Raw genomic sequence first — 17,316 nt, forward strand, 5'->3', positions numbered from 1 at the left:
ACGTTTTTCTTTCACTACAAGTTTAACGAGCGCATGAAATGTTCTTACCTCTTCATATGAAAATATGCTATCGTTGTAACTAAAAAAGATTAAATTCAGAAAAAAAATTTCATAAATTAATATTTTTTGAAATAATTAGTACATTTCTAAAAAATTTTTTTAACTACATTAAATTTTTGCTCAACGGCCCAAACCGAAGTGATAGTTAAAATGATTTAATTTTGATATATATGTATATATATATATATATATATATATATATATATATATATATATATATATATATATATATATATATATATATATATATATATATATATATATATATATATATATATATATATATATATATATATATATATATATATATATATATATATATATATGTATATATATATATATATATATATTAGTGCTTTTTTTCCTTTCATTCCTTTTATCAAAGTCCATTTCGTCTTCTGAAAATCTAAATTACAAAATATTTCTTACATTAAATCTATTTGGGATAGAGGAGATAGATTTATGTTGTTTAACAAAAACTTCTAGGTGTATTTTTTGAATTTAGAAGGGGCAAACTATATGAGACGAAAAATATAGTGTTGAGTGTCGTTTTAACATATAGACTGGACATACAAAGGAAAATACGCAAAACGAGTGTGAATGAAGATGCAGCAATTGAGTAAAAGCCAGCGTAGGAGTACACTAATTACAATATACTTACCTACAAATTTTAAGTTTGTGGCTCTTGAAAGAGATTTATATCGTTGATAATTGGTTGTATTGACTAATGACTTTTTTCGACCTCTGGTTTACGAGAAGTTATTATTATTGAAGCGAATAATGCTTAATTTATTTTGGTAACGACTGCTATCGTTTTACTTCTCGCAATTTTAATTAGTTACAAATACGCTAATATAAGTACAAAGATATCAATGTTTATGTATTTGGTATATTACACCAATACTGTGCAATTTTAAAATGGTTACTGTGATACTCCTCGAAAGGGATAAGTTCTGGTGAAAATAGTTTGATTTTCGCAAATTTAGAGTACCATGAGTTGGCCTCGAGCAAACAACCTCGTGGAAAATGATCCTTATTTTGATGGAATGAATTACTAAGAACGTGTTCTGCTTGATTTAATCACTTAAAGCCGCCTGGAACGGAAAACTATAAGAATTAATATAAGAAATGGAATTATTTCTAGTTTATAAATTGTATCGGTTTATGTCCTTGAGGATTTTGTGTAGGATTTCGTAGTGCTGATCAATTGATTATTTACTTTTTTTCAACCAGTAGCAATTCAGCTAGTATAAACATTAAAAAAAAAACAGCTAAGAAACTCAATCTTATAATTAATTTCTGACATTTAAACGTAAAATAAATAAGATTAAAGTTCAAGCTAAGAAACACCTTATTATTAAAAATTCATTAATCATTAACAACAAAAAATTTTGCAACTATTTTGCGTAACTATGAGAAAATCAATTATTTATAATCTTGTAAAGATACCTTAGAAGTGACATTTAAAAATGAGAACAGCTTCGCGCATTCAAAATCTTTTATTTAATCTGTTTCAAATTCCACTTTATGAAAACATTTTATTTCATTATATTCTTAGACTTTTGATTTTAAAACAATAAACTTTTGTTATTAAAGTAACAATTTTAAGGTTAAAAAACAAAAATGGTAATGCGGTACTTATTATCGTTATCACCTGATTTTGAAGCATATTGAACTGATAGTGTGAGAAACCTAACACATTTTTCATTGAACTATTATTAAAAGTATTAAGCTGATTTTTTTCTTAAAATTCCAGAAGAACTTGCGACCTATTATAATTTTTTTACAATGGCGCAATTTTCTTGTGCGCTTGTTATAGGTTGCATAGGTTTATTTTTTTCTGTGTATTTTATTGGTAAGTAAGCTATATTAGTTATGTTATTATTTCAATAATTTTATCTCGCTTTCGCATTTGTGATGGTTGAATCTCGATCATTTGCCGAATAGCTAGAGCACTCGAATTTCTATTAAAGATCTTTGTGTTATGACAATGCAAGTTTTAATCACTTCCACAATGCTACAAATAGAATTTATCACGATATAATCACTAAAGCGAATTTATCATATATCAAAATTCTAACCACCCTCCAACTATCATGAAGAATTCAGCTATCGATGACATTCTGAGTTTTCTGTCGGCTACAAACCTAATTTTTGTGGTATTTTCGCCAAAGAAGAATTAATTGTCATCTGTTCCGACTCACGACGCGATTGGAGCCTTGTATCAATGCAAGTTACTTTTTAAATGTTGAAAACAAAAGATTACTTTTTTGTCATTTGACACCTTTTACTCTTTAATAAAAGACTGGAAGGAATAAAATAAAGGTTGTAAAGAATATGGTACTAGGTGGAAGGAAATATTTTTATTTAGGCGCATTTAAAGAAATAGGGTGATAATATCCCAAAGGAATTTTCCCCACTTCTGTCTAGAGTGCGGTTTTTGTTTTAGGTGAGATACATATCGAAATATTTCTTCCTCTTTCGATATACATAATTTCTTTTTTTTCCATCATTTTCCACTTATTTTATGGGAAATTTTAAGTTATTGTGTGATCATTATATAAAATATGTATAAAATATATTTTATAAAATACATAATTATATAAAATAACAATAGAAAATATAAACTTTTTGAGTTACAAATGTAAAATTTCTTATTTTTTCACAAAAACATTTGAAATGTGGCATTTTCAGCACAAATTCATTGTTTAAAGCTAGCACTAAATTATGAAAGTTATAAATTTGTTATTATAGTGGTTTCTTTTGAAGCATTATAATTTTGAAGTTTCCCTTAATTAAATATTATAACAATGACATGGATTATTTCGAAAGGAAATTTTAATAAGAAAGGAAAATTTTGGTGAATACAGGGTTTTCGTATGAAGAGGAAGTTAAAAGAAACATTCAGAATGGGGGGGGGGGTGAAAAGGCTCTAAATCGTAGGAATCACTACTGAGAGAGGTGGAACTCACCAAAGTCTCATAATTCTTTTAAAGATTGTTTTTTAACTTCTCTCCTTTCGCGATACAATCAATGATTTCAGGCGCACCCTTCTTCATAGTCATTAAATAAATATCGATAACTTTTTTTTTTCCTTATTTAATTTCGTGGGGATATTGTTTTGACTTCTGTTATTTTTAATAATAATTAAACATTAAAAGCTGTCATAATCTAACACCCTAGATGTAATTTCTGCAGGGGCTTTTTTATTTTTCTAAACTGATGTCATTTTCAATATCTATTCTATTCTAATATCTAGTTTTTCAATGCAATTATATCTAGATGTAATCTATATTTTTACATTGTATTATATCTAGATGTAATCTACATTTTTACATTGTATATCTATATTTTTGCAAGTGTATTATAACAAATTCCTTTAAATAATTGCTACTTTGTCAATTCTATGTAGTGTTTTGCATGATAACTAGAGTTGGGCACTTCTAAATGCTTTCATAAAAGTTTTTTATAATTGAAAATGAATTTGTGACAGTCTTATATTTTAATTAGAAATAAATTAAGTACTAAAATGCAGCTATTTTTCAAAACGTGATATAAAATTTACAAAATAGCAATTGATTGAAAGAATTACTGCTCTTAAAAATATGCTTGCTTTTGGAAAGATATATTTTTGTGATGTAGGTGTTAAATGCATGTGCTGTACAATACATAGGATATATGCTGTATAATACATATGTATGTGTTATCAATAAACAAAAAATGAATAATTAAAAACTGTAGTAATAACTATAGTAACTAAAACATATGTAAAACCAAAATGGCTACTTTAGAAATGTTTTACAGTGTTTCACTATATTACTTTGGTGTAGTGAAACGCCGTTAAGTAGTTGTTTTGTGAAAAGTATAAAAAGTCCATGAGAAACCTTTTTTAATAATCTAAAGGAGCTGAGGAACCATTTCAATGCCGCATTCTGTATGAGTTTAATGGGACGTCAGGTGACATTTACAGTCCTTTTTACAAGGAAGGAAGCTATCCTCTTGGACTATGGTGTGAGTACAGAATTACAGCTCCAGTTGGATACGTAAGCAATCATAGTTGAATATTGAAAACTCTTATTACCATTTCACGAATTAATATTATCATAATGTTAATATTATCGGTTTAGATTAAACCAGAAGTTGGCCAAATCATCTAGTTCTTCGTTATAGCCAGACGAGTGTCCTTTAGAACAAATTCAAAATCAGCAGCTGTTAACATTACATAGGAGAAGTGCTTCCTTGTAAGAGAGTCAGATACCGCTTATAAAATAATTCTTTTAGATTAACTAAATAAATTAAATTGCTCGGTCTTCTCTTTTTTACCATGTAAGCTTAATGCGAAAATACTTTGACAATGATATTTTTACTTAAACTGTCAAAATAAAACTTTAAAACTTTATTTTCGAATAATTATTAAGTAAATATCAATATATTAAAAAAAGAGGATAATTTATGTTGTGAAAGAAGTAATTTTCTTAAAAGGGCGTCTCAAAGTTTTGAAGTAAATTTGTTCTACTATTATTTTTAATAGATTTAACAATACTTATGTAAAAATTTAATGACATATAATTAATAATTCATACATATTTTTAACGAGTTAGTTTTTTAATCAATTCAGTACCATCTTCCAGCTTTTCGGTGTATTCTATATACTTTAAAAGAAAATCGGTTAAAATATCAGTACCTTAAATCACAAACTTAAACAGTTTATCTTAAAATGATCTGAAGTTGAAACATTTGAAATGAACAGCGGTATTGCGAAATCAAGTTTAACTTATTTTATTTTGAACGATATTGTTATCGTTCATAGCATATTTTTATAACAATTTCGTATTTTAATCGATTATATGAATTTAAATTAGTAACCAAAACGTTAAAACTGTTATATGTATGGCACTTATTAACTTCTGATAATTTCTAATTATGGTGAAAAATGAGGAATTTTTATTTTTTAAGTTTACTTTTTTTTTGCAGAAGGTATATAGGGAATAATGGGAAGAAATGAAACATGTATTTTTTTAATACTTGAATTTTTATTTCTTTTCAAAATTCAGCTTCGCTACTTTTTAAATTATGGAGAATTGCATTCCGTTATGAGCCACTCTTCATTTAGTTCATGACGGAAGAAATATTAATTACAAAGTGTAATTGCGCCGAACCAGTGAAAACTAACTCTCTCCCCGCCTAAGAGGTAAAAAATGTCTCTAGAATAGTCTTAGAAAAATGTCTCTAGAATAGATTAAGGACATCAATTAAAATCATCCCCCCCCCAAAAAAAAAGGGAATGTAAAAAGGGTTGGCAAATTGGTGTGAGAAAACATACTGTCCGAGTGGTATAAGAAAAATCTCCTTTCGATGCACCAGACGGGCTTGACGGTTAGAATTTTTAACAGAGTAAAATTTCAAACACAGTACGTAACTCTTTTTGTAGCGTTTGAAGCTTACTTTCGTAGATGTAGACATTTATCCATACGACTTCTGCGCCGAGGCTGCTCTTATTGTTTATGCCAATGAGCAGGAATATGTGATCACGAAGATATGTGGAAAAGACAAACCGAGTCCAATCATTACAGAGCCTGGTGTAAACGTAGTGAGACTTCTTTTCACAACAGAATTCATTGGATTTGGAAAAGGTTTTCATTTGCGTTATGAAGCAGCACCATCATTTGGTAAGTAGAATTCTCAATTTATGACAATTACATTACTCCGACCTTCAAAAATTACCATTTACAGAAATGTTAAAGTGTTAAAACACAGAAGTGTAAAGTACGGAAAAGTTAACAGAAAACTTTACAGGGAATTATAATTATCATCACGTTAGGAATGTTAAATTGGTATTAGATAAACACAATGAATATATCGAAATGTACAGAATCTTTAAATAACTAAGAGTTCCACGAAATCTTCTTTGCTCGCCTGCATGCATGTATATATGTATTAGATTCTGTTATCTCTGCATTATGAGTTCCACGATGCACTCCGGATTCCAACAGCTTATTTCTTAATAGACATGCAAGAATATTTCAGAATTTATAGTATCTTTTTAAAATAGATATAACCCCATGATTATTCTTGATTCCTTCCCATGGATTCTTTTTTTTTTATTTATTTAATACATCTTATTTTTTTGTCCTTTTTGGATCCCGGTTAAAAAAAATTCAGGGGTTTTCTTTACTATATTAACGAATTTTTTTGTTTTGTTTGATTTTGATGCAGCTTAACCCCATTTAGTTCTTTTGTTATTTAGCTATGATCATAGTATGGGATAGGTTAGATCTAACATACAAATGTCCTTCTCCTTCGTCAGCAATACGGCATTCTAATTTTGAGTTGGTGGCATAGGTTTCTGACTTCAATAATGAATGGCTAAAAATGCAGTGTCATAACAGGGAATATAAATGAATTTTTCCAAAATTTGATTTTTTTTTTCGCATTCTCAGAAAGCTTGTACCGATTAGTCATGCAGTGTCTCGAAAATAATCGCAGATTTGATTCTCTGATTGAATATTAAGATTTAATTTTTAACAAAATAGAGAAAACTGAGACTAATTCAAACAAAATACTAAAAAAAATCTATTGAAAAAGCATATATAAAGAGTATATGGGTGATTCTCACGAAACATGACAATTCGGACCAAACATTTTCTTCAAATTTGAAGTCTTCAAAATAATCCAAAATTTTTTTTGTATACTTCTTTAGCTGCACTTATTAATATCTTATAGTGTAGTTTATTGATATTTGCTCGAGAAAAAAAATGAAATAGAAATTCACCAAACCTTGAATGCCAGGAAAATGGCAAATTATCTTAGAAGCTTAAAAAACAGTCATTTTAACTTAATAGTAAGTAACTCAACTTAAGCCTTTATGTTAGATGGACCATAAATTGCTTAAATTAATTCTTTTTATCCACTGTAGAAAGAAACAAAAAAAATTTTGTTGCTGATATGTACAGAATAAAATTGTGTATAATAATCAATCATTAAATAAATAAATAACTTTGATTACATCCAAATATATTTCAATCATACATAAACTTGGTATTAGGTTAATATTTGCTTTCCCTCTTTACAGTATTAGCAGTTAAAAAGAATTTCTGGCGAAACTTTAATGTCCTGGCATTCATAAGCCAGGAAAATGACAGCCAGGATAATGACAAATTCGCTATTTTATAGCATATAACTTTACTTTAATTTAATATTTTGACCGAAGACGTTTATATTCTGCAGAAAACAACAGTATTTCTTAAAATAACTCAGATAAATCTATGTAGTTTATGTTATTAATGATTTTAAGAAGCCAGGAAAATGATAGCATAAAAACCTACTCTCCTTGAAAAAATTTTTGAAATCGATTTTGAGCCAGAAAATTGGTTCTTTATTCATGCAACAAGACACGTTCAGATAGGAGGGTATGTAATCAATCTATTAACATAAAATATTGTTTCCTGCCGCTATCTATTTTGGCTATAAATCACTAAATAAAAGTAGCTAGGAAAGTGACAGATTTTCATGGGACAAACAAATTATTGACAGAAAAAATTATTTTAAACGAAGTTTTAGTAAACAATACCCTCTGCGTATATTCCAGAAATGCTTACATAGGATAAAATAAAAAATTAGATTTGATGTATGGGAAGTTTTGAAGCTAGTTATCATTGGAAATATTGTTTGGGACATGCCAGGAAAATGACATTTTGATATTCAATTAAATTTTTTAAGTATACAAAACAGTCAATGCTAGTGCAAAGTCATTTTAAAATGCTAACAGCAATGCTATTTATTAATTTTTTTAAAAAAAAAGTTCTTTTAGTATTATAGTATTAGATATTGGAGCAAGGGACAGTAAATTTCATGTTTCGTGAGAATCACCCATATATTCTTCGGAAATATACATTCCACTGACACCATTGTAATCGTCCCTCTTCTCATTAAACCTAGAATAAAATACCTCTTTTTTAATTAAATGACGTCATTTAAGTTTTGTCCATTTATATTCACTCCATTTAAATTACATTGTTAACACGTTGATTCTGATGAGCGATCGAAAAAACAGTTTTGCACATTTCAATAAGTATTTTATGATATATGTTTACATTATTGCAGTCAATAATGATCTTAATTATATAAAGTGTGTATTAATTAAGAGTTCGTTCTTCAGAAAAGTGCCCTCCGGAACACAGCGAATGCCACAACAGGGAATGTTACGATGCTTCAATCCATAAATGCGATGGAAAAGACGATTGTGGAGACGGAACAGATGAAGAAGGATGCAGTAAGTGATAAAAATAACAAACACTCTCTGTCTAGCCCTTTTAACAGGTTTTCATTATGGTTTTTATAAGGAAATCCGCATCATTATGGTTTTTATTAGGATATTATCCTCAATTTTCGACAAACACTTACAAAAATAATTACTTTTTATTATAAATAAACAATAATTTGTTGTACTAAATTATTCCGGCAATAAATTATTTTAGGAGCTGTTTCTACAACCCAGTAGCTTCAATAAACCAACTAGTTAATTTTTTTTTTTTAAAAATAAAACTGAAACTTGGATAATATGTGCATTTAATTTAGAAGAGTCATTTTATCTTTTTTAAAATAATATAATTCAACAGCTCTGTCATAAAGTTCTTGAGTAATTAACTTACTTAATTCTATTCAATTTACACAGTTTCAAAATGCAAAAGAATATGAAATGTTAGGATCATTAATTTTTCATTGAAATGGGAGAAGCAAATATCACAAAGACTGAAACAAAATTGTATCTCTCTACTTTTTTTAATTGTTTGCATCAGAGCTTGGTTTGTTTGCTCTAAATCCTCCCTTGTATAAATATAATCATACAATATACTTATTTTATTATTATAGATTTACCATTAGCAAAAGTTGAGTGTGGCAAACCTCCGATTGAGCCAGAGGCCATGTTTCCTGATAGAATAATCGGTGGACAAGAGGTCATTCCGGGTAGTTGGCCGTGGCAGATATCCATGCAAAGTCGAAACTTGTCTTTCAATTCCCATTCGTGCGGTGGCTCTTTAATCAATGCCCAATGGGTTCTTACAGCTGCTCACTGCTTTAAAGGGTAAGTCTTATCATGAATACCAATTACTCAATTAACATCTAAATTATTACTTTGGAATAATGCAGGAACTAAATAAAATTTCATAGCAGTTCTCTGATAATATTATTTCAAAATTTAATTTTCCTACTAGATCTAGCTCTAGCTCCTGAAGACCGAGCGGAAAATAACAAAAAAGCAAGTCATTCCTTTATTGCACATAACTTGTATGGCAAAATAAGACACTTTGGTGTCCCTGCAGAAAATGGCCAACAGTACGGACCCACGTATATCAGTATACATATGTCCACATGACTGTTGATGCCTGTATGACATCAAGTTCGTATGCTGATATTAACCAACACTAGTATTGATATCCAAATCTTTGACTATTGGCATCACTCATTCCATATTATTCATAATATTCAAATATCTGTGATTATTTTGAGTACATAATTTACATAAATCACAATTTTGTTTAAAGCAACAACAAAAAAATATTCACAAATGTGATTTAGCTTATTGTTTCTCATACGATAGGATGCAATAAAATTATATTATTAAGAGTTCCGGAAGTAAATTAATGCAGTTACTCCATATACTCCATTTATTTCAGAGCAATGCTGTAATATTGTAACTTATGGGATGAAGTTTCTATTAAATATATATTACTACATTTTATTAAACTGAAAATGCATGAGCACAAAAAAGAATTATTGTGGTTAAGGCAATAGTTCAATTAAATTATATGAATTAATGACAGTATGCGGCACCATTTAGTCATGTGTTCGACCATTTTACAAAGATTCTTTCGTACCTAAGTTTTTATTTCTATATAAATACAAAATTATTCTAGGCAAATATTTATGTATTACAAACTATTCAACGCTACTTAAAATATTACTTAAGAAAACCTAACAAAATGAATACTAACTCTAGTGTTACCAATAAATAGAAAAATACCCAAGTTTATTGTGCAGTATAAGGGAATTATATATATAATATATGGATAATGTTTAGCGTTAGATCAGTAAAGAAATCATAATTTTTTTCTTGGGTCATAGATTTAATATAAAGTGTTCATTGTGTTATGTTGCATTTTTGAATTTATATCCTTTGAAGAAAATTAAAGAAGGGGGCAAATTTTACTCATTTTAATGAATTTCTGGCGAAGTTTAAGGAAGGAAAATTTATGTTAAGAACAATTAAGATTACGATTAGATATTATCTTGCTACACATTTGACTTTTCAAGATGACTAATAATTATAATTTACATTAAAAGGATATTTTTCAGTGGAATAAGAAAATGCCACTTTTTATATTCTTTAAAAAAAATTTCGAAAAAAAAAACCTTTATAAACAAGAGAACATAAACAAGCCTTCATTCTCAAGAAAGACTTCATAAACAAAATATAAAAATATGTAAAAGTGACTTCATTCTTCCTGACATTAGAATGAACGTTATGATATTTTTAAAAAAATATTTATTATAATAAATGAGTACAAAATGTTGCTTTTTAATAATTTGCATCTTAAGTATTAATTATGTGTTTCAGGAGTACAGTAGCAGCTAACTGGAAAGTCCATATAGGCAAGCATCACAAATATTTTACAGACCCTCAAGAACAGATTCGCTATGTTGAGAGAATAATTATATGGCCTGACAAAACTGGTGATCAAGTAAATTAAGATACTATGACAGCATTATACATTTTTTTTTAAGAAAAAAGGATGGTTTATTTCACTTAAAATTTTGGAATCATACGATTATGACAACCTAGGAGAGTCAAATGAGTTTTACTGATCAAATATTTTTGAAAATCTCCATGAGATTTCGTGCTCCTTTATCTTTGTACGGGAAAGTAGGGTGTATTATGAGAAGCCATGTTCGAAATTTCGAGAGAAAAGAAAATGATTAAATAACTACTTATTAAGGTGTTAGTATACGTTATTCAAACAAAAATAAGATAGAATTCAAACAGTAAGAAAACCGCAGTGCATCAACTATGCCCACCTAATGAAGCCACTTAGTTAGCTCGGTACATATTATAGCCGAGAGGGCTGTCAATCTTATATCTGATGGAAAGGGAGTCTCAGCACTGACATCCTAATATTTCGCTCATTATCTTAAGCACAAGAAGATTATCTGGCACTCCGCAATGTGTGACCGTGGAGTATTAGCATATGAAAATCTCGTTCACGCATAGATGGCAGCATCATAAAGCTGCTTAACACAAAAGAGTCTAACATTTTCCATCTCTAGTACTTCGATCATTTTATAACCATGCTAGATCTAAATGACTAAAAAACAGCATAGATTTGCATTTATGGCTAAAAAGCAATATAGCTTTATATTTATATTTTTTTTACCATACAAGTTGTAAATAGTTTTTTGAGACGTAATCCAATTAACCGTAAGCCTTACGGTTAATTGAATGGACGGACTGCTGTCGGTTATTTTACCATGAGTTTAGAATAAAAACCCTAACAGTGCATCTCTTCAGAAGATATCCTTCTTACTATGTATGTCAGTAACCGTATTTTTCATTATTTAGAGAAATATCATAATGATCCAAACGTTTAATTTCCTTTTGGACTAATATTGTTGGATAGCACAAAATTTTTTTCATAATCTATATATATAAAAATGAATGTGTGTCTGTCTGTATGTATGTCCTTTATGGACTCCTAAACCAAATGACCAAATGCTATGAAACTTGGCATACAGATAGATCAAAGCACGAGGAAGGTCACTGTCGACATTAAAACATTCTGTTCCAGCTGTATGACCAAAAATCGAAATGGAATTTTATGATTGGTTAAAAGTTAGCCATTGTTTTAAATTTTGCTATAAGCGATTCAGTTTTCAAATATCTTAAAGATAACAACAATGATATTTTCTATCTTATAGATCTATTCATTTAGAAAAGTAAATTAAAGTAAATTACATATACTTCAATATTTAATTATAATTCGAGCAAGTTTCTGTATGTCAGGTGAGCACAAGCAAGTAAAACCAACGAGAATAGATTTTTTTATTTATTGGTCGTATCACGGATTTAGTATTGTGAAAGCCGTTTAATAAATATCAATGCAAAAGCAAATTTCATTCAAATTGGACGTTTTCCATAATTATTTATATTTAGTATGCAATTTTAGGTTAGCACAATTAAATATAGTTTTCGAAGATTTCATTGCTGTGACAGTTGTCATTTGAAAACTATTAGATTTTTTATTATTCGAATTCATTCATTTTATTTCTTTCATTTAAAAAAAAAAGATTTTTGTTTTAAATTTTATAATTTTTATATTTCTTATTTACTTCATTTTTATTGTTTTTTCTATTATTTAAAATATATACGTGAATTTTCGGTTTAGCAAATTTGTGACCACTGTCAACTTTTACAATTCTTTTTGTTTGTGAGGGGAAATATTTTCAAAAATATGCAGCCTAAACGAATCGCCCTTAGTCGATTGACGCCTGAAGCGCGCAAAAAGAAAACTACCCGTGTTTCAGAAACATTGGAGCAACGGGAAAAAACTTGAAATTAATCGAGAACACAATGCTTTTGCCCGTTCCTTAGAAACGTCTGAGCAACAGGAAAGAAGACTATTAACAAATCAACTACGCACAACCCAAGCCCGTTCGTCGGAAACATCAGAGCAACGAGAAGCAAAACTAAAAACCAATCAAGAGAGCACTTCGCTATTCAGACGCTGCCGAAACTCTGATTTGAATCTCAGTGCATTTCACTATGATCCGACAACCATCTATAGTCATCACCCAAGCGTCATCATCGGAAAAATGGATCATTTATGTATGTTTTGTAATGCTCTAAAATTTGAGAATGAAACAGCTGGAATTCGCTGTTCTGGAGGCAAAGTAAAACTACCAGATTTAACGTCGCCAGCCGAGCCATTATCAACGCTCTTATCAAGTCAAACAAATCAATATAAACATTTTTGGGCGAATATACGTCGGTACAATTCGTGTTTCCAAATGATTTCATTCAGTGCTACACGCATCGTGAATGAGAATTACATGCCAACATTCAAAGTGCAAGGCCAAATTTATCATCGTGCAGGATCACTTCTTTCATTGCTTGGCGGAGATCATAAATTTCTACAGATTTATTTCACGGGTAACACAAATGATCAAGTCAATCAACGTTGTCAGTTAAACAATGGCACTAAACGAGAAATTGTTACCTCATTACAAAATATTTTCAATCAACATAATCAGTTAATTAGGCTGTTCAGAACTACACTGGACAAAATGCCTTTCGATAATTACAAAGTTGTTATTAGAGCTGACAAAACACCTGCAGGCCACCACAAAGGAAAATACAATGCACCAGCATTGGACGAGGTGGCTATAGTTATAGTTGGCGAAGAATTTACCTCCCGCGATATAGTTCTTTATCGCAGAAATGGTGACGTTCAAAGAGTCTCAGAAACGCATCGATCATATGATGCATTGCAATATCCTATTTTATTTTGGCAAGGAGTGGATGGATACCATTTTAACACAAAATTGAGAAATCCACAAACAGGCGAGAAAACCAATACGAAAGTTTGTGCCATGAATTTTTATTCTTATAGATTGATGATTCGTCAAGATACTGATAATCACATCTTAAAATGTCGACAATTATTTCATCAATACATTATTGATATGTATGCGAAAATTGAAACCGAACGCCTACTGTATATTTAATTAAATCAAACCAAATTACGTTCAGAAGAATACATTCATTTACGGCATGCAATAATTAATGAAGGTAACGTTAATCCTAATGATGTGGGAAAAATGATTATACTGCCGGCTACATTTACAGGGACTTCAAGGCACTTGTATGAATATTCACAGGATGCCATAACATATGTTCGCGCATATGGGCACCCAGATTTATTTATTACATTTACACGCATTCCTGCTTGGGTTGAAATTAAAGAGCTTTTGTTACTAGGAGAATCATCATCGGATCGTCATGATATTACAGCATGTGTGTTCAAGCAAAACTTAAAATATTTACTTGATTTCCTTGTGAGGCGCCATGTTTTTGGAGAGACACGGTGTTGGATGTACTCTATTGAATAGCAAAAATGAGGATTGCCACATGCAGTGGCGTAGCTAGGTAACCAAGGGCCCCGGGGCAAATTAAAAGATGGGGCCCCACTGCTATGTAAACTGATTAGGTTCTACAAATAAAAATATGAAATACACAAATACTTTAAAAATGCTAAGCTACTTAAGCTCTTTTTTTTGCACTGCTGGGCAGGTAATAAAAATATTAAACAGTGACAACATAAATTACAATGAATACTTGGTGTAGGTTTGGCTAATAAAACGAAAAAGAGAAGATTCAAGGGCTTATTATATAAAGGTCGGGCCTACCAACGGACTAAATAACAATTATATTTACAATTTTTTCCTAGCTTTAGTTTTCGCAAAGGTATCAATGACTTCGTTTAAATCCAGGCTTGATGCGGTTTTGTTTTCACTTCGTATTAACGATAAATGTCGGAATCGAGTTTGGCCCATATTATTTCTTAAATAATTTTTAATTATTTTTAATTTGCTAAATGACCTTTCAGCTGCTGCAGAAGTGACAGGAATTGTAAAGAATAATAACATTGCTGTAAATACTTCCGTTAGGTCAAATTCTAGCACTCCATATTTGCTCATTATTTCCCTACATAATTGGTGAACAGTCCATGCTTGAGTTTGTTGAGATAAAACTAGGTGGTAAATATTAATAAATTGAAGTGAAAAACTAGGGCCTATTATATCTGAATATTTTCTTTGGAATTCGTCACACTTTTGTAATAAAGTTGCTTCATCAACATGTAATAAAAATGTTGGTGTTAGAAAATCGAATATATGACAGACTGCACTCATACCAATAAAACGTGTATCTAATTGAGATATTACTGTGTCTAGTACATTATTGAAAATCTCAAATTTAAATATTTTTTCTCGGTTTGGAAATCGGTGATCAGCAGCTAATTCATCAAAATGTTTTTTTAACTTTTCTTTGCCTTTTTTCTTGAAAATGGGTATCAATACCATATTTTCTTGCAGTTTCACTGGCTTTGCACTTGAATAATTCGAAATCATTTCTATAAATTTGCAACTTTGCTTCGGTCTCTGCTAAAACTTCACTCGCCTCGCCCGAATCGATGTTGCATTTTTGTAAAGTTTTGGATGCATAATTGATGTCCTTCAATACACTGTGCATGAATTCGCAAAGCAACACGAACTCGAAATTTAGCATTTTTGTTTTAATACTCTCTGCTTCACTACGCTCATCTTTATTAGGACTCTTTAGAACTATTTCTGATAATGCTTTGTTAATATCAAAATAACGAAGTTTTATTGCAGATATCGTATTGACCCAACTGGACCATCTAGTCGGATTCAGTTTTTTTAGAGTAGTGTCCGACTAGCCAGTGAATTTTGACAGTAGATCCCAACGTTTGATGCTGTTTCCAAAAAGGTTATACAAATCTTGCAACGTTGCGAAAAAAATCTGTATTTCCACACAACTGCTAACGGCATCATTTATCACCAAATTTAAATTATGAGTGGCACAATGTACGTACTCTGCGTTAGGCTGGATATCCTTAATATGTTTTTGTACGCCATTATACACATCACTCATCACACTGGCTCCATCATAGCCTTGCCCCAGACATTTCTTTAAATCAATATTTTTGTCGATAAATAATGTTGTCACTTGGTTGACTAAATCTACTGTGCCATTTTTGATGGCTGCATAAAAGCCTAGAAACACTTCTTTTACTTCTATATCAATTGGCTGTCCATTTTACGATCTGGTTATTACTGCTTACCTCACAACAATGCTTAGCTGATCTACCTTGTATATGTCCTGCGTCGTATCCATTATGATGGCAAAAAACGGTGACGCTCTAATTTGTTCTAGTAGATGGGTTTCGAGTTTGGTCCCCAAGGTCTCAATCATTTCATTTTGAATTGTTGCACTCAGATATCTTGTAGATCCTAAAAACATAAAAAAACACAATTTCAAAAAAGTCCTGACATTAAACAGTTAATAATTATAAGCAAAATAAAACGATAAAAAAAGCTTAGAAATAATTATTTTTACCTTTGGGCATATCCAAAACTTGCCACAAAATATGATCATATCGGGCGACAAGCTCTACAAAGGACAGAAAATTTCCGTGGTATCCTTTCTGACTTAAGTCTTCTTGATGTTCTCTCAAAGCCAAAGAACTCTTTGCTAGGGTAAGTATGATATCGAATAACCTTTGAAGAACCATTTTCCAAAATGATGCTTCTTTGCGAATTTCATTTTCAAGTTCCTTGTCGATAGTATTAGTATCGTTTTCTTTTCCAAAATTCATACACAGCACATGCTTCCGAATGGCTACTCGAACAATTGTGTTGTTTAATTCTTTCTGATAAATGCTTCCAATCTCGAATTCCTGTACACCAAACATTATTCCTTTGTGAAGCAAATAACCAGCAGGGTTGACAATAGGCAGCGTCTTGTATTCTGGAATAACACAACCAAAAACGATTAACTGGCCCATATTTAGAGCACGAAACGTAGTACGATTTTGAAAAACACCTATTGTTCTGGTTGATGTCTGTTGGAAAAGGTCCTGAAGGCTGTAAAGGCCCCTTATCAAGAATTTGACGTTCTTCGTTATCACTTAATATCTTGTTTGTGAAGTTTCCCAAGTCATAAGAAGATTTGTCGTACACATTTTCGAAAAATGTAGAGGTCTGTGGTTCCTCCAAACCCTCCGCTCTTATGTGTGTAATGCAAACATCATCCACGTTCACATGATCGGCAGCGGAGGTCTCTCCAACTGCAATAATTGTCGAATCTTCTTCAGTAGGCTTCTCAACCAACACTGCAGTTACCACATTATTTGAGTCACTATCAATAGAAATATTTTGGCCAGATGTACTTGTAGAAGGCTGACTAAAAAACTTGTCAATTTTGGGCAATTTTTGTTTACTATCTTCTCTTTCTTGGCGTTGTTTGCGTTTAAATGCACCACTGGGTTTCTTCTTTTTATCCGTAATTTTAGTTTTCTAATTTATTTAAACAATACAATATTAGATTGCGCTCGAGTAGGTAGGTACTCACTGTTCACTGACAACGTTAAAAGTAAAATAAATGGAAAGAGAAACACAATA

The 17,316-nt window shown here is 30.5% G+C and overlaps 1 protein-coding gene across 1 annotated transcript in view; it reads left to right on the forward strand.

Moving 5' to 3' along the window:
- Nucleotides 1–1,746: 1,746 nt before the first annotated feature.
- The window catches only part of LOC107440035 (chymotrypsin-like elastase family member 2A), a 31,800-nt gene continuing 16,230 nt past the window's right edge, over nt 1,747–17,316 (forward strand). The window contains exons 1-6 of the mRNA XM_016052813.4: nt 1,747–1,915; nt 3,964–4,103; nt 5,492–5,729; nt 8,219–8,332; nt 8,932–9,145; nt 10,679–10,802. Of these exons, the coding sequence (XP_015908299.1) occupies nt 1,849–1,915; nt 3,964–4,103; nt 5,492–5,729; nt 8,219–8,332; nt 8,932–9,145; nt 10,679–10,802 (897 nt within the window). The 5' untranslated portion in view covers nt 1,747–1,848. The remainder of the gene's footprint in view (nt 1,916–3,963; nt 4,104–5,491; nt 5,730–8,218; nt 8,333–8,931; nt 9,146–10,678; nt 10,803–17,316) is intronic.

This window comes from Parasteatoda tepidariorum, chromosome 7, assembly GCF_982258835.1.
Source record: "Parasteatoda tepidariorum strain Cologne lab strain chromosome 7, Ptep-v5.0, whole genome shotgun sequence".
Classification (NCBI taxonomy): Eukaryota; Metazoa; Arthropoda; class Arachnida; order Araneae; family Theridiidae; genus Parasteatoda; species Parasteatoda tepidariorum.